At 39.7% G+C, this 20,915-nt stretch overlaps 1 protein-coding gene across 2 annotated transcripts in view; it reads right to left on the bottom strand.

Moving 5' to 3' along the window:
- KIF26B (kinesin family member 26B) overlaps nucleotides 1–20,915 on the bottom strand; it is a 348,619-nt gene that overhangs the window by 16,278 nt on the left and 311,426 nt on the right. For both annotated transcript variants that reach the window (XM_060753932.2, XM_060753931.2), the window contains exons 11-12: nucleotides 13,306–13,468; nucleotides 4,905–8,295 (exon numbers count right to left, since the gene is read on the bottom strand). In XM_060753932.2, the coding sequence (XP_060609915.2) occupies nucleotides 4,905–8,295; nucleotides 13,306–13,468 (3,554 nt within the window). The remainder of the gene's footprint in view (nucleotides 1–4,904; nucleotides 8,296–13,305; nucleotides 13,469–20,915) is intronic.

The raw sequence follows: 20,915 nt of genomic DNA on the forward strand, positions 1-20,915 counted from the left end.
GTGCTGTGCTTCACCCTATCTTGTTGGATTGGCAGTTTTTTAGTTTTGCACTAAGTGCTTTACAAAAAAGCCCAAGTGAGCACCAAAGAACTTTGTGCAAGATATACACACAAATGCTCCTAATGACGGAAAACTGATTCTCTCCTGAACCCTCATTAGAGTCAATAATTAGTCACATTTTCAGGCAGTCCAGGAACCCTTTGATCTACCTATCTATATAAAATAATCAAAGGCCTATTTTATGGAAACTAAATGAACTCTTAAACATGGCCACAGGCAGATGGTGGGAGAACTACTAAGGAAGATGGTTATAGTTTTCCTTGGAAAACTCATCCTGCTGCAAATGATATTCATTCAACGCTCAAGGGCTTGCTGCTGACTGGAAACTCCACAGCAGGACAGGAAGTAAAAAACCAATAAACTGCATGCAGGAAAGCCACAGCATTTGTGAAGACTCTTTGAGAGTTTATGTGTCACCTTGATGTATGGGCTAAACCTAATTACAGGTCTCAATTCTAGTCTACTTTTAAAAACTTTTTCCCCTTGAGACTAATTTCTTTGAAAAAAATTACCTCAAGCAAGTGGGCTTCTACCAGCAGAAACTCACAAGGGTTTAGTTAACTGAGACTGGATGATGAAGAAAAATAATAGGATCATTTTACTAATGATTCCCTATATTCTAAAGTTCAGAAGCTCAAACCATTATGCATGTAGAGTAGACAAATCCCCACCTCAACCAAGTTTCCCGAGGTACATCTGCAGTGACCACATCTCACTTAGTAACGGTAAAGGTTTCTCCTGACATTAAGTCTAGTCGAGCCTGACTCTGGGTGGTGGTGCTCATCTCCATTTCAAAGCCAAAGAGCCAGCGTTATCCGTAGATGTGTTCAAGGTCATGTGGCCAACATAACTGCATGGAGCACCGTTACCTTTCCGCAGAAGCATAGCCTATTGATCTATTAATATTTGCATGTTTTTGAACTGCTAGGTTGGGCCTAACAGCGGGAGCTCACCCCACTCCCTGGATTCGAACCACTAAGTGAAGGTGTTGGAGGGAGGCTTTGACAACATGCACTTTATTGTGCAGGCAAGGGACACCTGAGACTCAAAGATCTCTCTATCTCTCTATCTCTCTATCTCTCTATCTATCTCTTCATTTATTTATTTCATTTATGAATCACCCCGCCACTGAAGTACTCTGGATACTACACATTGGATAATAGAAACTAACCTCACTGAAAAATATTAATGTAGCCTGGCATTTCTAGAGGTTTATGATGGCATAAGTCCACAATTCAAGAATAATATTGACAAGCTGGAAGGTGTCCAGAGGAGAATGACTAAAAGATATGTGGAGCTGCTTAGGAAGCTAGATACATTTAGCCTGGATAAGAGAAGATGAAGAGGTGACATTATAGTCATGTTTAAATATTTAAAAGGAGGGACACACTTGTTTTCTAATGCTCAAGAGACTAGGCGTGCATTTATATTGCAGATTTAAATGAAATTTGACAGCATTCTAACTACTATTCCTCAGTGCTTGGAAAGCATAAGAATTGTAGTTTTACAAGGTCTTTAGCCTTCATTGTCAGAGTGCTGGTACCTCAACACATTATAAATATCAGGATTCTATAGTATTGAACCACTGTGTTAATTGTACCATGTAGATGCACCCCATGCTATAGGCGTCAAAATATAGATTGAGTGACCCTTATTTGAAGTATTTGAGACCAGACATATTTTGAAACTCAGACTGGAAAATGGTGGGATGATGATGATAGGTATAAAAAGCTTCACCTAACTATATATATCGAGTGCACTTAAGAAAAGCCTAAAGAAATCAAGATTGCAATCTATAGATGGCAAGGAAAGGAGGGAAAGGAATCTCTCTGTAATGGCTGGAAACTTCAAACACAATTGTGAAACCTGATAAGCCTGCTGGTGATTTCCTTAAGTCTTTGTGACCTCTCTTAAAGGGGGCTCTCCGCTGATTCATGTTGATCACGCCTGACAGCTAGCATTTCCGTTAATAATAATCATAAATAAACTGGACAAGGTCACCTGACCTGAAATGAGCACAGTTACAGCACCATATCCATTATAGCAATGTGTATTCTGTGACAGCAAATCAGGAAGGGTCTGATGCTCATGACACAACAGATTAAAATAATATCAAAGTGGAAATGCCAAGATTTCTTGAATTACTTTATTTAATTCTGTGTTGTATATTAACAAGGATTAAGGGGAATGAGGTATCTCTCTTTAAAAGTTTGTGAGTGTGAGAGGCAATCCTATACTACTCAGCCTTATATCAATACTACCATGATTTCTCTTTGGCATCCCAGCTTAATCTTGCCCCACTGCTGAAGTAATGATCCTGGTTTTGTGACCTCATAAATCTGCAGACACGTAAAAGATTATGCTTCCACCAAATACAGAAGTACGATTTTATTGCTCTGGTATGTGTTGTGTAGCGGGGCAGGATGCAAGAAGACAACGTGTGCCAAAGTACTGGAAAGCTTAATTAGTTAAGAAGCAATGTTTCGTGAGAGATGTAAAAAAAATCAATTAATTATTAAATTGTCGTCTATAACTATGAAGGAAATGGTGGTGTTAAAACTGCTAGAGGTTTAATTAGAAATAAGCACAATTCATTCAAATTGATGGCTGTACAAAAATAGGTGCATTTAAGGTCAAAATTAAGCTCTGACCTTTCCTTTTTCCTTCACAGACAGACCTTTCCTTGCACCATTCAGTAACGGGTGAACTTTCTGCTAAAGTAGCTTCAAGCTCCAGCAGGGAAACAGGGTAAGCAATTCCCAGAGAGAGTGCGTCAGAGGGTTAGGAAGGAGTCCAGGGGTCAAGCCAACCAAACACCTGCATTATGCCAGGATTTGCTAGACTTAAACTTATTTGACAGCTGCTTATTGACTTCTTTTTGTAACTCCAGATGAAGCAAAGAGAGGAAAGGTTACAATGTTCCTTTCCTAGAATCCCCAAATGCTGGCTAGTGATTTCTGCAATATATAGTCCAAAGCCTAACTCATCTGAGCTCTGAAAAAAGGCTTCAGTACTATGAAAAGTGACAGTCTTTGTATTTTCAGGCAGTGACAGACTTTGTATTTCTAGGTGCAAAGATTACTGCAGACGCAGACTGCAGCCAGGAAATCAGAAGACGTTTAATTCTTGGGAGGAGAGCAATGACCAATCTCAATAAAATAGTGAAGAGTAGAGACATCACACTGGCAACGAAGATCCGCATAGTTAAAGCAATGGCATTCCCTGTAATAACATACAGACATGTGAGCTGGACAATAGGGAAGGCTGAGCGAAGGAAGATAGATGCTTTTGAACTGTGGTGCTGGAGGAAAGTTCTGAGAGTGCCTTGAACTGCGAGAAGATCCAACCAGTCCAGGAAATAAAGCCTGACTGCTCACTGGAGGGAAGGATATTAGAGGCCAAGATTAAGTACTTTGGCCAAATAATGACAAGACAGAAAAGCTTAGAGAAGACAATTATGCTGGGGAAAATGGAAGGAAAAAGGAAGAGAGGCCAACCAAGGGCAAAATGGATGGATGTTATCCTTGAAGTGACTGGCTTGACCTTGAAGGAGCTGGGAGTGGTGACGGCCGACAGGGAGCTCTGGTATGGGCTGGTCCATGAGGTCACAAAGAGTCGGAAGTGACTGAACGAATAAACAACAACACTATGAAAAGAGAAAGACAAATAGAGAATTAGGTAAAGATTTCCTGACATTAAGTTTAGTCGTGTCTGACTCTGGACAATGGTGCTCATCTCAATTTCTAAGCTGAAGAGCCACCGTTGTCCCTAGATGCCTCCAAGTCAGGTGGCTGGCATGACTGTATGGAGCGCCATTATCTTCCCTCAGAAGCAATGCCTACTGATCTACTCACATGCATATTTTCGAACTGTTAGGTTGGCAGAAACTGGCCCTAACAGTGGGAGCTCTCCCCGCTTCCCAGATTCGAACCACCAACCTTTTGGTCAGCAAGTTCAGCAGTTTAGCCCACTGTGCCACCAGAGGGTCCCCAAATTGAGTATACTGTGTATCAAAAATATAACCACAGTGTGCCACTGCTTCCCATGGCTTTATCTCCCAATAACAGATAAGATGGCATACAGACAAAACAAGACACAAGGATTTGCAGATTCATAGTTAAAGGAAAATTAATCTACAGATATTGTGGGTTGCTAAAAGAGACAAAGAAAGGGAGCTAAATCAAGCCTAAACTCTACCTAGTAGGAAAGATGGCTAAACTGAGACAAGATGCCTAAATGAAGACTTCCTGAAATGTAACATATGATTCCTGTTTCCAATTCAGGTTCTTTGAGTCTCCTTTGTGGAGAGAAAAAGCGGGATATAACTAAACACAATAATAATAACACAATAATAATTTGCTCCTACAACTTCTTTTCCAGAGCCAGTCTTCTTTCATGCCATCTGACCCTTCAAGCTAAGCACCTTTGCATGCATTACTTTCAATGGTGAAGATTTAAGTATTTTCCAAATACAATGTCTGTTGATTTTATTTGAAGCTAGTATGTTCAATCTTTTTCCCAAAAGAACTTTGAAAAGTTACTTTTTGGAACTTACAACTCACAGTATTTTCTAAACAGGAAGTTTTAGTCCAGAAAATAAACTTTCCCAATCTTTCCCAATCTTTAACAATGCACACATCCATAGATGCTAACACAGGGTTTATTATTTATTTCAGTATTTACCAGTGTCATTTCAGCATATAAGCATATTCAATACTGGATTGAAACTTTGCTTTTAACAGTGTTTCTCAATACCTAAATGCATGTCATGTTCCTATCCCAACACTGGTTCATTTTTTTGGTGCTGGTCATCACTTGTTTAATACACACACACATAAACATACCTGTATTTGAACGCTTCTTTGGATTTTTGAGACTTCTGCACCTCCCACTGACAGAGCTGCTATTCTCACTCATGGAGTCTTGTGCCGAGGAAGCACTTCCCGTTGCTTCGCTGTCTCTCATCATGCTCTCATATCCACTGCTTCCTCCACTGTGGTAGAACAAGGCTGTTTTCCCCATGGCAGGGGGCAGCTCCCCACTCAGAACACTGCTATTGTCACTTCCATGGCCACTGCTACATCGGTGAGGCTTTCTTGGTGGAGTTATCTTGCTGTAAGGTGAAGGCAGCAATTGGACAAGCGGCTTTTCTTCTCCATGAATAGCACCACGCTCATCAGTGTCTGAGTTCCTGCGCAGTTGAAGTCCTCGGGTGCCTGGGTTTCCCTGCAGCAGTTCCGAAATCCTTCCATTAACAGCTCTAAGGGGCATCTTTGAAGAAAGGCCAGAATTCCTGCTCCTGCTGAGAGACTGAGTAGACCATGACATATTCTTTCCATTTGGAGGCAAACTTGAGCTCTGTCCCACCGACTGAGGAAGAGACTTGGTTGAAAAGCTAAGTGTTTTGGTGGTTGAAGCCGCCAGACTTCGAGCCTTTGGACTTGCCAAAAGGAGTTTGCTCACTGCAGAGATCTTAGACTGACTGGCCTTTGGTGAGGCACCTGCAGACTGAGAAATGCCTGAATTTGTTGGTGAGGACATCAGACTGCGGTTTAGGCTCCTCCCAGCTCTTGGCATTGTGGTGTCTTTCCCGGAATTCATCCTGACAGAGGACAGACTCTCTGCCCTTTCCAATGACAGGCACTCATAATGGCTTCCATTGGGCCTTCCCAGTGAATTGGTTCTGCTTGCCAGCTGTTCCAGTTTGGCACTAAATAACTTGCTGCTACTATTGTTGCCATTCTCTATACAAGAGCTCTTCTGCTTCCCACTGAATTCATCAGAAAAACTAGCCAAATACGATGATGGTTGGTTTGAAGGGCTGCTGGTGCCGCTGCTGCAAGCGCTGTGCTGAGGGCTGGCCCGATTCTTCTGATCAAGGCTAGATTTCCTTACAGGAGGCAATGGTGGGGTTCCTTTTGGACGTGTGAGAATACAATGCTTGGGGGAAGCGATTCTTCTTTCCAGGCTAGTTTTCGAAGTCTGACCTGAAACAGAAGAGTTAATTGCATTGTACTCTTCAAGGTAATGATAAGAGACTGCATCCAATTCCTCCTGCTTGCTGGCCTTTTGGAACCCTCTGGTGAGGCTGCCATTTTTAATGTTGTCAGTAGAATGAATGGGGCTATGGGTAGTGGAACTGGGCAGTCCCATTTCACATCCATCTACAATCCTTTTCAGGTTTTCTGTTCCTGGAGAGCTAGAAGTCTCACCGCTACTGCTACTAAACCTGTCTGCTAAGCTTTGCTTCATGTTTTTTTCAGGTACAGCTTCAGACTTGGTTTCACCATTTTCTTTTTTCACACTGTCTTCCCGCTTCAGCCAAGGGTCATCAAATTTTATCTCTTTCCTTGTATTGTATTCTTTCACTTCTTGAAGAGATTGTGTTTTTGCTGGTGATGATACTGCTGAGACAGCTTCATGAGTCTCTTGTGCCTTAAAGGGATTAACAGTGATACATGGATACACAGTAATGTTGGTCTTCATTGGAATGAAGCCTTCACAGCTGCTTAGGCTTGCAGTATTTGATATTGTGACTGTCGTCTTTCCCAGGGCTGATATTTTGCAACCTTTGATGGGTGACATTTTATTCATACTTTTGTCAACCACTTCTGGTACTAGAAATATATCCTCAGCCTCTGGCTTTTGCTTATCATCCGTACAACTTGCACTATTATTTTGTTCAGCCTTCAAAAGCTCAGGAACAGAAGTGTCTGCCATTGCTTCCCCATGACCATAGCATGCTTGTGCTATGAAGCTATGGCATGATTGTTCACCATCACTTCCAGTGCTCATTTCACTCAGCCAGGAGCTGATAGATGAACGTCTACTTTCAGCCTCTTCAGCTTTGTCACCTGGACCCATTTTGGGAAGAGGGAGAAACTGGGTGATGCTGACCTCTGACACAGGAGCTGTGCTGGCATAGCATTCAAGGTCTTCACTAATACTGCTGATAATGCTAACTGGCCGGGACCCAGAGGCCAGCGCCTGCACAGAACAATCACTGTTAAAGCTGATGATACTTGTTGGGCGTCCATTCTCAAGAACACCACTAATGGTCAGTTCTTCCACCAGGGTAAATACTAGCTCATCTTCTCCATTCAGCTCTAATGGCTGCTGTACTGTGACCATAGTGGTGCTTAAAATCTCCTTCTTTGTCTCTGGTGAAACAGATTGTTGCTGCTGCTCTACACTGTCCATTGTCTCTCCATAGTCCCCACTGCTAGAAGACAGTGACTTTTTTGTGAGCTGAGGGCTCATTCCTATGGGAGGCGTGCGGATATCAGGCTGTATCAGCGACTCACTGGACACCATGCCTGAATCTTTGCTAAGTGATGATGGTGGAGGTGCAGGGTTGGGCAATACCCCCTTCTGGGTGTAAACTTTGCACCTCTGAGAAGGAGAAGTAGGGGGCTTATATTCAGATGTCTTGGAAAGGCTTGCAATGCCAAGCCGTGGGGAACCCATGGATCGGGGCTTTGTTTCTACAAAGCCGCAGGAGTTAAGACTTTCACGACTGCTTTGTAGGTCTGTGCAATTAGATTGCTGGGAAGAGTTCATCTGGCTACTAGGACTGCCTGTAACACTCCTGGGGGAGGGAGGAGTAGAAATTTCATTCGGCGTCCCACTGTGAACAGGAGAGTGGCCTCCCTGAACATTGTTGGGGACTGTATTTAGGTTTTCCTTGAGTTCTTTATCAGGCTCTTGGAAGCCTTCTTCCCTCTCTGGGTCTAATGTATTGTTGAGCTCTGGCACCTGGCTTGATAAAGGGCATTTGGTTGCTTGGTCTGAGTTAAACTGAACAGGCAGCTCCTCAAAAGGAAAATGGTCTGTCTCCTCGCTGCCATCAATGCAGTCTAATCTCTCCTGGAGTTCGGCAAATGTATTGCACTTCAAGCAGTCTCTCTCAGAGGCGCTGGGAGCTGTCTCAGTCACTTCATCCAGCTTGCCTTCATTTCTAGTCTTCTGAAGGGCAGGAACAATGGGAACAAAATCAGGGGGGCCTTCGTTATCTGTCAGCTCCTTGTCTGAGAGGGCGGTACCATTTGGGCCAACATAAATGACAGTGTCACATGACTGTTCACTGCTAGAAGAATAATCTGGGTCACTGGATAGATGAAGAATAGGGAAGTCTGGATCAACAGCATTTCGAGAATTAAAAGGTCTCAGCTGGGTAGGCCTCCGCATTCTCCCTTCTTCACAAGAACTTTCTCCTCCAGAAGAACTTGATGTGTACTATGAATGGGAAGAGAAACCAAATGTTACATTTTAGATCATCCCTTCAGGAAATTCAGACCTAAGGCCAGAACTCACAGACAGTGATGTGTGTGCTAGCACCTAACCATGTCACCCATGTTAATTGCCTCTCGCAACATGCAGTAGAATGGGATTCAGTGGCTTCCTCTGTAACACATCACAGTCTGTTGTGTCTCACAGTCAATTTTATGGAGCTAACAAAGCTACAATGGAAACAAATTTTGGTATTTTAAACAACTCCAAATAACTCCTTTATTCTATGAAAATTATTGGTTGTCTCTTGTATTGGATGTTAGAAACCTCACAGTAATTTTTTTTTCAAAAAAGTAAATATTGATTTTCTTTAATATTATTCTCTTTTTATATAAAAAACCGAGTCTGATCAGCACTGACTTTCCAATACAACATATTATTTTGCAGGATAAATCTTAAATGTAAAAAACAGGCATGTTGGATCAGACCAAACGCCTATCTATCTGTCCAATATATTGTTCACGCAGAGATCAACTAATTGCCTATTGTAAACTTGTCACCAGGAGACAGGTTCAGGTACACCCTCCATGTTGTATTCTGGCAAATGATATACAGAAACTTACGACTTCTGATATTGAAATGCTATAGACATCTTGACTCTATCCAACCCACTCTTGAATCTATCCACAGATGAACCATGCTTACAACTTGTGGCTGTAGACTCCATGCCTTCACGGTGCATTGTGTGAATATGCAATTCCTTTTACTGATCATAAATTTCCTACCACTGAGCTTACTGAAGGAATCCATTGGGATGACCATGGGTTCTGGTATTATGAGAAAGGGAGAAGAGCTGCTGCTCACTGCCTACTTTCTCCTCATTATATACACACTTCTATAACGTGTCATCCTTTGTCCAAGTTAAACAGCCTCAAACAAAGAAATCTCTGTATTGTTGAAGGCTTTCATGGCCAGAATCACTGGATTATTGTAAGTTTTTTGGGTTGTATGGCCATGTTCCGGAAGCATTCTCTCCTGACGTTTCATCCACATCTATGACAGATATCATCAGAGGTTGTGAGACCTCACAACCTCTGAGTATGCCTGCCATAGATGCAAGTGAAACATCAGGAGAGAATGTTTCTGGAACATGGCCATACAGCCCAAAAAACTTACAACAACCCAAAGAAATCCTTCATTTCCAATCATGGTTAGGGTCTATTTTAGAAACTACTCTGCAGCTGCCTCCATTACACCACTCAATATTGTTCAACCCAGCTGTTCCAGATTGCTGAGAAGGAGTCCTCAGAAAAGCACTGTGACAAATTTGCTCAAGACTCTGCGAAGAAAATTGCTTGGATACATTTTGACTTAGACTCCACATTGAAGATAGAGTCTGGGGAGATAAATGAGGCGTGTACCTGCCCAGTTTTGATGGATGAGTTTCAGGTTATTCAACATGATGATGTGGACAAGTTGCTTGGAGTGGTGAGGCTAACCATTTGTCTGATTTATTTCTTTGTCATTTGTCACAGAGAACATCCTCTCTTGTCATTATTATCTGTCTCAATTTCTCACTTTGTCCCTGCCCACCCCCCACCCCGAAGAAATATTTTCATGGGAATGCCTAGTAAACTTCAGTGATGAAAACATATCAAAATAATTATTTATGTTTCTCCTTTAATTTCATTGTTATCCAATGATCCAGTTGCCTCTCTGGCTGGCTTTATTTTATTTATTACATTACTTTTGTTTATATACTGCCTTTCTTCTAGAATAGTACTGAATGTAGCCCCCCCCCCCCCCCAAATAATGTTTAAAACATAATTATAATTATCACATTAAAACAATAGAATGAAATAGTATGCAGTCACTAAAAAGCAAACAAAAATTAAAGCACACAACACATTCTGCAAGTGTTTACAAATTAAAAGCCACAACACACTCTTGAATCTTGCTCAGGAAAGAAGATTTGGGACTTGGCTTGTTTTTTTAATTCTGACATGTTTAAAACATTACTTTTTGTTGGTCTTGATGCTATTAGGCACGCATAATCATAGAAAAGCAGAGTTGGAAGCATCTGTAACAATGGTTCTCAACCTGTGGGTCCCCAAGTGTTTTGGCCTACAACTCCCAGAAACTCCAGCCAGTTTACCAGCTGTTAGGAGTTGAAGGCCAAAACATATCGGGACCCAGAAGTTGAGAACCACTGATTCTACAAGGACCATCTAACCCAACCTTCTGTCATACAGGAATACACAAATCAAACATGCCTGAAAGATATACATCCGGAAACTACTGAAAGATCTCTAAAGAAGAAGAGTCCACCATCTGACTTTTTTAATCTATGGTTTTTGCACCTGTAATTTTCTGTTAGCATTTTCTGTGTTTACATTTTGTTCATTACAGTCACTCCAACAGGCAATACTTCTGACTTTTAAAGATAGCTATTTAACGTCTTAACCGTTTCTTTCACACTGCACATTAGCCATGCTGGTAACCTTTTACTTAATTAAGCTTTGGTGGTTTGTTCAAAACTTTACACATCACAGGGGCATTTGACCTTTTTTGGCTTTTTCCTCAAAACTTCCTTTTGAATAGCTCACTTATTTTTGAGATTTCCTTCAGAAAAAGTGCCTCTTTCCATCAGTTAGTTTGGATAGAAGCGTCTATTCAATATTAACCATTAGAGAAAGAGGTATTCTGGATGAAAGCCATGATTGGAAGTGGATCCTAACTGATAAATTGGTAAAGTAACAACCATGGTTGAAGAAGTAATTGCTTGGAAGTATCATTCAGTGGAATAGCCAAATCTTTCTTCTATAACATTACTTGTGTGACTGAAAGTGATCAAAGTGGAAAGGGGGGAGGAATGAAAAAACACAACATACTTCCTATTTCTAAGACCCTCTTTCATTGGCAATACAAGGGGTTTCATAAGAATTACCCTGTCCCCAGCTTTGCAATGTTTTATATGTTTAGATCTTCTACCCTTATTAATTTGGAGGAAAAAAGGATATATAGACAGATCTCACTTTACTTTCTTGCATTCCTAAATGCAAAAACAATATTATCTCTATTTTAGTTGTATAAAATAGATCTAACCGTTCAGTAATTTCAGCAGAAAGTTATAAAACGTACTGCACTGTTCCTCTAGGCAAGTTATTTATTTCCAGTTACAGAATGTTTCCTTGTATCAGACCTGAACACAGTGGGACTCACTTCTAAACAAATATCTTTGGGAACTGCAGTGAACTTTGGGGGGGGGGGGGTGGTATTTCAAATGCTTCTAAATCAGTGGTTCTCAACCTGTGGGTTCCCCAGATGTTTTGGCCTTCAACTCCCAGAAATCCTAACAGCTGGTAAATTGGCTGGGTTATCTGGGAGTTGTAGGCCAAAACATCTGGAGACCCACAGGTTGAGAACTACTGTCCTAAACAAATGAAACAAAAAGAAAACTATTAGAAACTATAAGCAAGCTTATATAAGAGATTGGCTGGTTTTCTCACCAATTTCCTTCAAGACAAACAGCTGTAGAAATGCAGTTTTGATCACAATTCTTTTTAAAAGACTAATACGTGCTCAAGAAAAAGATCTTTATTTGTTGGCAGAAACTGCTGACTAACAATAAGGCAAAGCGCCTTCCACACATAAGCACACAAACCCCGCTATGTGGCTTTCCAGAACCCAGGCTACACAATTTCTTTTTAAAATTTGGGTGCTGTTTCTTGATTTATATCTCATGTTGTACATGTCTGCTAGTATAACAGGACTGTGTGGCTTTCTGTTCTCTTCTTAGTACGCCTAAAATTTACAAATGTATTTCTCAAATTTACAAAAAAGTAAAAAGACAGCATACATGGAAAGAACATTTGGAAATAGTTAAAATAGTTTGAAAAAGGGTTTCAAGGTTGGAAAACACTGACAGAGGGAATTCCAGACACATGAAAACTTTTGTAGATAAGGACCTGCATGAAAATGCATGTAAGGGTTTTTGACACAGAAAATAACATTTCTGTGCAAAGAAAAAAAATCACCTTCACAGAAAACATTATTTTAAGCAACAATACTTGCAAATTGCAACACAAATCTAACAGTCTTTGGAAAACTGGTGATAACTTTTGATTACTTTCCTGCAGGAAGATACGATAAATTATTCTTGACAATAAGATTGAAATTTACAAAGGTTTACATTCCAAGTGAACTGGCACCACTCGCTTTCATTCACTATTTCAATAGGGAGTAAGGGTTTTACTGGATCTGTTTCTCTTCTAAGAGCAGGTTAGCAATTGTTTTAATCAAAACTGTATACTGAGAAGTTAACAATATGACTGTCATATATATTCATTTCAGAAACTTCTTCCAATAAAATAAATAACCGATTCCGTGATTAGATCAGAATTCCCAGCTTCTCAAAATTCATCCTTACTCCAAAGATAAGAGACTATATTGCATTCAAATGCTTTAATTTTATTTGTACCTTCCAGCCCATATTCAATTATCTTGCTTCTTAACAGAGGTTTGTACTTGTTGGAAGATAATGGATAAAAGGCTAGAGAAATTCGCATTGAGGACATACATTACAGTTTGTTATGTTGGAGAGATTTCTTTTGGTGAACAGATCATTGTGCATTGATATTTGCGGAACTTCTTCATTGATCTCAGTTCACATTTTACAATCCTTAGGCTGCTAAAGTAAATAATGATAATTCAAGATGGTATAATGATTACAATATTCCTGTTTGAAATTTTAATTCGTATTCAGTGCTTAAGCTAGCCTAATAAAACAACCTCAGTGCTAGAACCCTCTGTCATAAACCTGACTGTTATAAACACTAAATTGTTTGCGCAACACTCCCCCATTCACGCAAATGTAGTTCCAAGCATTGAGACATTGTGAATATTGATTTTGTTAGAATCTGCACTTTTAAGGCCTCCTCTCTTTACCTGTGACTCTTCCCTACTTAGGCCTTGCCAAGGAAAGCTAACAAAGGATTTTCCCCCTTCTATCCTTACCTTGGTTTTCTTCTTCTTCATCCTTAAGACCCTGGATGCAATCTGGATGGTGGAAAGTGTCTCAGCATAGTTGCCTGCAGCTGCCGAAATGTGAGCTATCATGGTGGTTCGGCAATTCATGTTCCCAAGGGACTCCCGGAGCAACATGGTCAGCTTGCTGTCTCTGCAAAATAAAAAGAATTAAGGCTACATTAGTGAACCATGTTTCACTTCAACTGTCGGGATGCGACTCCAGGTCTCAGCAAGATTTCTTCTTTTTTTAATGGAATACTAATTAGTATTGTTCTTCAGGATTCTAGTGCATGGCATCTGCAACTGAACGAGATGGGAAATCCTTATGCTGAATGACAGGCTCCCCCCCCCCCCCCCATTTCAGCAGTGGCATTGCTGAAAATGGCAACTCATAACTAGTACTGCACTCATAGTGGACTGGAGTTTATAAACACAATCCTGCCATACCAAAAAACAAAGGCAGAGATGGGCCAGGCCTTTAAAAATAGCACTGGTTTCACCCCTGCCTATTCTATTTGACTACTAAAGATGGAATTAGTTTCTGCCATTTCCCTCTCCTGTCACTCACAGCGTTGTCGCTGAATGGGTTCAGTTTTAAAATTCTAATATTCTTCCCCCTCCTCCCTCCCTTTTCTAGCACTCACAATGATTGTAATGAGACCTGGAAATGGCACTGCATGACAATTTTCGTGGCAGTGAAGAAACTGTGTAAATGTAACCCATTAAATGCAACCAGCTTACGACGGCAAACATTGGTGTTCTGTCAAAATGTGAACAAAAAGATTATTTTTATATGTGTGAGCGCAAAAAACTCTGCCTTCTGTCAGCCACACACAAGACAATTTGAGGAGTAAAACAACCCCTGCATATAAGGCGTAGTGGTGAAGAGCTTTAATTCAATGCTATTAACAAGGGCACAATCCACTGGGAACTTCTCCTCTGAGGATGCTACTGAAATGGAGGGAAATTCTGCTGGAGACGTGCGTGATTCACTTAAAAAGCCTACTCTATCATTTCTTGACTTAATGGGATTCCATTCTTGAAACCTCAAAGAGACCTTCTTCAAGTGGAAATGACTCACATACTTATTCTGACTATGGGGAAGCTAAATGGGGAGGGGGGGGGGAGTCTAATAGGGCTGCTTCTCTTGTCAGCTAGGGAATGTGCATGCCTAGCTTGAGGTTAATCAGACATTAGCCAGCATTGTGATACTATCTGCCCAGAAGAAATAGAGAGAGAGCATGTATCTACATTTGTTTTTTGATGTTAGAAGTCTTAACTTTTTCCAGGCAGCGAGAAATATTTACACAAATGGTCAGAGGTGCAATGGAAATGAGATTTTCCTGGCTACTCTTTACAGCAGAGCTTTCCAAACGTGTGTATCGAGACATATTAGTGTGTTGGCTGCAGTGTGTAGGTGTATCGCACAAACGATGAAATCTTGGAAATGTATGGTATTATCTTACAACTCAGGTATTTTTTAAAAATATATGAAAGATTTTCAAGAGACACTGGTATGTTTTGTCCCCATACATTTTGCGATTTCAATTTATGTATGTGTCCATATCTTTTATAATAGGGTTGGTTTAATCTCTGATTTGCTGGTAAAACTGAATTACTATGTCACAAAATGATGCATGTTTACAAAGTGTGTCATCAACATGAAATGTTTGGAAAGCTCTGCTTTAGAGAATTAGGGAAGTCAACAAGGAAGTCAAAATTTTGTTCACCAGTTTCATAACACAGTAGCTACACTGGGTTGCACCGTGGCATGAAAATGTGGCAGGAATGGAGGGCTGTGTGTAGTTGGAGATTGCACCTTTGAACAGTGCCTTTAACAGCACAAGCACTTGCCCAATGATTAAACCAGCATAACACTATTTGTGTGACCCTGATTAGCATAGTGCCTTCATGCAATGCTGCAAGAAAACATCCCTTGTGCATTTAAACCAGTCTATGTTGCCAACAGGATTTAGGTTGGAATGTGCAAGGACCTCAAAGGCTAACTTCTAAAGCACAGACAGTAAGGTTCAGCACTGACTTGAGAATCAGCACTCTTTCTTCCAGTCCATACACAAGCCTTGCAGTTTCCGTTCCCTCCTCTGACTATAACCTACTATGTGCAGCAACAATGGCAAGGAAGATTAGCTCTTATATACACAATGTGTTGATGAAAAAGTCAAAAAGTTAACTTACTAACACTGAACAAACAATCCTTTGTCAATGCTAGGCACACATTTATGTGGAACTCTCTTCCTTAATGTCTACTTCATGTTTAAAAACATCAGTCCTGGGAGCCTTGGAAATGATTCTTCTCAAAATGTTCTTAGGGAGCAAACTTTGCTTTCTTATCGATTAGTTTATGTCTAATTATGAGCTAAGCTGTGTCCACACTATACATTGCTATAAAGAGGATATATACATTCTTCCAAATTTATTCGTCTTGATTAATTTTTATATGTCAGCCTTTTCTTAAACTATTCAAGATGAATTACATGAATAATATCAGAAATCTAAAGGCGCTTCCACACAGCCCTTTATCCCAGGAGAATCTATGTTTAAAAAATGCAGATGTTCCTAGGCCCCTATCCACACTTTGCTCCCCCCCCCCCCCCCCCCGCTCTCCTGGTGATTAATTTCTATGCGCCAGCAGAGTTCCAGCAACACTGTAATGGAGGCTGGATAAGTTTTCCTCCTTACTTTTAAAAGGAGTTTGGGGGCTTTGGGGGAGGGGATGGGATTCCCACAGTTTTCCGGACTAATTCCGACAGTCTGGGAAAACGCTGAGAATGGTGTCTGGACTGTAGTCCTGACACTGGAAATAGTGGTTTATCCTGTACCTTCCAAGAAGCTGCAGAATAAATTCACAATCTAATTAATTCCTAAGCAACTCTACAGCTTTACAGAATTAATTTTGGGTTGGCCAGAATGTCATCAGGACAGCCTCCTTTTGATTGCAGAAGTTTCCACAATAAAGGGGCTGTCTGAATGGGCCCTAGAACATAAAACTGCAAAGTCAAAGATAAAAAGGGATAATGAGAAAGCAGACCAAAAAACCTATAATCATCCCCACCACTACCTGGAATGTTCTCACATTGGAAACCTAGCTAACATTGACCGTTCAATATGTTTTTGCCAGTTTTTTTTTATCAATGTATTACATTTTAAATGGTTTTAAACTGTTAAATCAGTACTGGTTTGGGGCATACCATTTTCTTTGCTAAGGACTAAAACTATGTTTATGCCCAGTGGCTTCATTTTCTTTTCTAGTAATTCATGGTGGATCAGAAGCCAATTACATATAAACCAGTTCCAGTCTAAGGACCACGTCTGGAGAAGTAGTAGTTGAAAATGATTATACTTGCATGCTGTATTGAAACCCCACATTTTATTTATTTATTTATTTAAGAAATGTATACCCTGCCTATCCCCACTCAAGGGCCCAAGGTGGCTTACAGCAGATAAAAACATGCATAATGAAGGTTAAAACATTTAAAACCAAATATTAGTAGCAGCTTTTACATGACCACCTCTCCTATGACTGTGTAGTTAATTCCACATTTGTGTTATTTCAGAAATTAACCAATCAGTTTAATATGCAGACTTGCTTTTGATAAGTTTGGAATTGGACTTTGGGAACTGGAAACCCTAACAGCACCCACATGTAGCTGAGTTGCAATCTCTTACAGGAGTAATGAATGGCCACTTCACAGCCTGTCTTCATTAAGTCTTGCATTAACAAGGCACTCAGCATCACCAACCGTTTATTCAACCGATTTAAGCTTTACTCATTGGTTCTAACAAATGCCATAACATAAGGGTATTGTTATAAATGGTCCCCTGTGAGTGGGAAAGTTCCTTCATGTATCAAATAACATATTTCTGTTGGAATAAAGAAACAAAAAAATACCTCTCCACCTACTCACAACCATTTATAACTAATGTTTTCTAGAGTAGATAAAGCATTGAATTAGGCAGGGGCTCCTAATCAAGATTTCTTTTTTTAAAAAACATTGTTTCATGTGAAATATAGTCTGGGAATTTAAGAGGTATTCTATTGAATCCAGTTTTGCCATTTTGATAGTTCTATTATTTTAAGACTTTTCTACTTTTATGTCTTATTTATATATGGTTGGCGTTACTTTTATGTCTTATTTATATGGTTGATGTTTGGATGTGGTTTTAATGATCGTGTAAGCCTCCTTGGGTCCATCAGAAGAAGGCGGGGTAGAAATGTCCTAAATAAATAAATAAACAAACAAATAAATATTTGAAAATTATTTCAAATGGTGAAATGCCCTTCTCCTAAGAGACCTTATTGCTGCAGACAGACATTGGGTTATTTTTTTAGCAACAAGCCAAGAGATTTCTTTTTATTAAGCTTTTGGGGGATTAAGACTTTTAAGATTTTGACCTATTTAAGTTATTTTATTGGGTTGGGAGAGAGAGAAAGCTTTGCTGCCAAATACAATGCCGTAAATAGAAATATTGCCAATTATAGGTATTTACAATCTACAAATTAGAAATTTTAGTGTCACTATTTGCAGAGACACTGCAAATTTGGACACTGACTGAATTTTCTTTCTTATAAGGGCGACTATACCATATTAATCCATTTAATAGCAAACATCAGGTTTAAAGTAAGCATTTTTCTGAAAGACTGGAAAATTGCCAGAAAGTACAAGTTTGACCTTTCTATTCTTTGTTAATTTGGTCAGTACTTTGCTTCCTGTGGGCAGAAGTAGTCAATCCCACTACAGCATGTGGCGGAGTGTGATACAAACAAAAGTCCATTAAGATGACAGCAAGCCATTATTTCATTGGTGACCTGACTCAGCTTTGAACCCACAAATTTAGAGATAAAAGGCTGACATGCAGGCTTTGTGTATCTTCTCTTCATCAAGGAATATTGCAATATCACAAACTGTGCCTCTGCAACTGCTATTCCAGGAAAGATATACATGGAAATTATTAACATCTGTACAGAAATCAATACCACGCCTTTCATTTACTCATGCTTCCATCAAAGCAAACCATGGAATGACAGTGCAAAAGGGCAACAGACTACATTTGGGGCTCAAGGGAATATGAAGCTGTCATCAGCAAACTGGTGTGGACTTCATACAGATTATCAATGATGAATGTACATAGATCACTCAAGCCTTGCGTGCATCTGAAATACAGTGGAATACTGGTAGAAAAGAGACAGTGCTAAAATGAGAAAGTCCAGCATAGAATTAAAAAGGAATTACAATTGATACTGCAAATCCACAGATTCTGTATCCAGTTTCAACTACTGTTTGAAAACATTTCCTAAAAAATCCAAAAGGCAATAGTTGATTATATAAGAGATAGATTTTTATTATGTCATTGTTTATACAGTTCGCCCCCCACATTCACAGGTTTCGCTTCATGGATTTGCTTATTCACAAGTTTGTAGAAACTATTTAACTAACTACTATTATCACACCCAATCTTTCTGCTGCCCCAGCTCTCCACTACTGTTTTTCAAGCACCACCAGTCCCCCACTCTCTTCCCTGCTTTCCTATTTCAGCATCATCAAATTTTAAATCCCTCCCTCCATCTTTGTCCTCCCACCTTCACATCAAAGCAACATCCAGGTTTAAAACTCCTTCCTATATTGTTCACCTTTCCAGTGAAGCCTCAACCAGATTGAAATTTATTTATTTATTATTTATTTGGAACATTTATGCCCCGTCCTTTCTCGACCTCCAAGGAGGGACTCAGGACAGCTACCAACAGGCAGCAATTCGATGTCAAAGCAATAAAACATAAAATACAATCAAATGCACAAAAAACCAATATAAATATACATTAAAACAGTTTGCCAGGTTAAAAACGTCATCCAAATCCATCCAAATTGCAGTCCAATAAAATCTCATCATTGCCAGTAAAAACAGTGTAATCTGCAAATGGTTGATCCCACTATTTATTTATTTATTTACAACATTTATATGCCGCCCTTCTCACCCCGAAGGTGACTCAGAGTGGCTATTTATTTATTTATTTAAAACATTTATATTCTGCCCTACTCACCCCGAAGGGGACTCAGGGCGGAGCACAGCATATACATGGCAAACATTCAATGCCGGGACGCAAATTCACAGACAATACATAAACATTCAAAAACATTTATCAAAATATTTAAATATACCATTTAAAACCATCCTAGTCATCCACGTCAAATCAATATATCATATTATTAGCATAGTACAATATCAGTATTAAATGTTACTATATTGTACTATATGATTATATTGTAATATTATTAGTAATATTACATGTAATATAAATATATAATTATAATATCATATTATTAGTATTATATTGCATTACACTATAATATTATAAATATTATATGTATATACAATATATTATATTATATTGTATTATAAACAACCAGGGTTTAAGCTTCTTCCGGAAGGCCAAGTGGGAGGGGGCAGATCTAGCCTCCTTAGGGAGGGAGTTCCACAGCAGAGGAACTACCACAAAGAATGCCCTGTCTCTCATCCCCACCAAACACGACTGTGATGGTGGTGGGACCGAGAGCAGGACCTCCCAAGATGATCTTAAAGTCCTTGATGGTTCGTAGGGGGAGACATGTTAGGACAGGTAAACTGGGCCAGAATCCTCTTTGACTCTCCTTTCTTCACATTCTATTGCTCATCATCCCACCTCAGCCTAAAATATAAAGCCTTCCTACTGACCCTCCACTTCTCCTACTGACCTCTTGGTCTCCCCAACACCATCAGACTGAGGCTTCCAGCAAGTCCAGGGGTGTCCTGAAGGGCAAGAGAGGAGATGATGGGAGGTGGAGAAAGGAGAAGCAGTGTTGAAAAGGAGAAGGGTGAAGAGGCCTTTAACAAGAGTGATCCATCAGAGAACGGGGGTAACTATCTTGGTGAAATAAGTCTGTAAGGTATGTTGAAGGGGTTAATACAATTTCCCCCATTTTTTTTTTTTTTTACTTTCACAGGGGTTCCTTATTTGTAACCTCTGTTGATATGGAGGGCCAACTGGAACATCCATGGATTTTGGGTACACAGAGGGTCCTGGATCCAAATTGTAGCAGACACCAAGGACCCACTGTTTTTAGGATTATCCTTCTAAAGAAGAACAGATGGTTATTACAGCCAGCAACACCTCATCTTAAACTTTTAAAATCACTAAAATAGCTAATTCTTATCTCATTTTATTTTGCTGATTTCTTCCATTTTGCTTCAGGCTACAGTCAGCTGCCCCTCCTTTCTCGTGTCTGACTAAAACATTTCCCAGAAGAAAATTACAAAGGGAAATGTTACTAATCACACAATTTGCAAACATTTTGCATTTTATGCAAAAGGCAGACCTGGACCTCCCATTTCAGTTCTTCAATTATCTTTTCCAATAAAGTATGGTAATCATTGAGGTTTTTTAAAAAATACACACGATAAAAAAAATACTTGCAAGTTATCTTGCAGCTGCCTTTTCTGATAACTTTATCTTTTGGTTTAAAATATACCTGATAAATAGGCCCTGAATATCAATATCCATTTGAAAACTATTGTTTTCATGTCAAAATAAAATGAAATTTTAA

This window comes from Anolis sagrei, chromosome 1, assembly GCF_037176765.1.
Source record: "Anolis sagrei isolate rAnoSag1 chromosome 1, rAnoSag1.mat, whole genome shotgun sequence".
Taxonomy (NCBI): Eukaryota; Metazoa; Chordata; class Lepidosauria; order Squamata; family Dactyloidae; genus Anolis; species Anolis sagrei.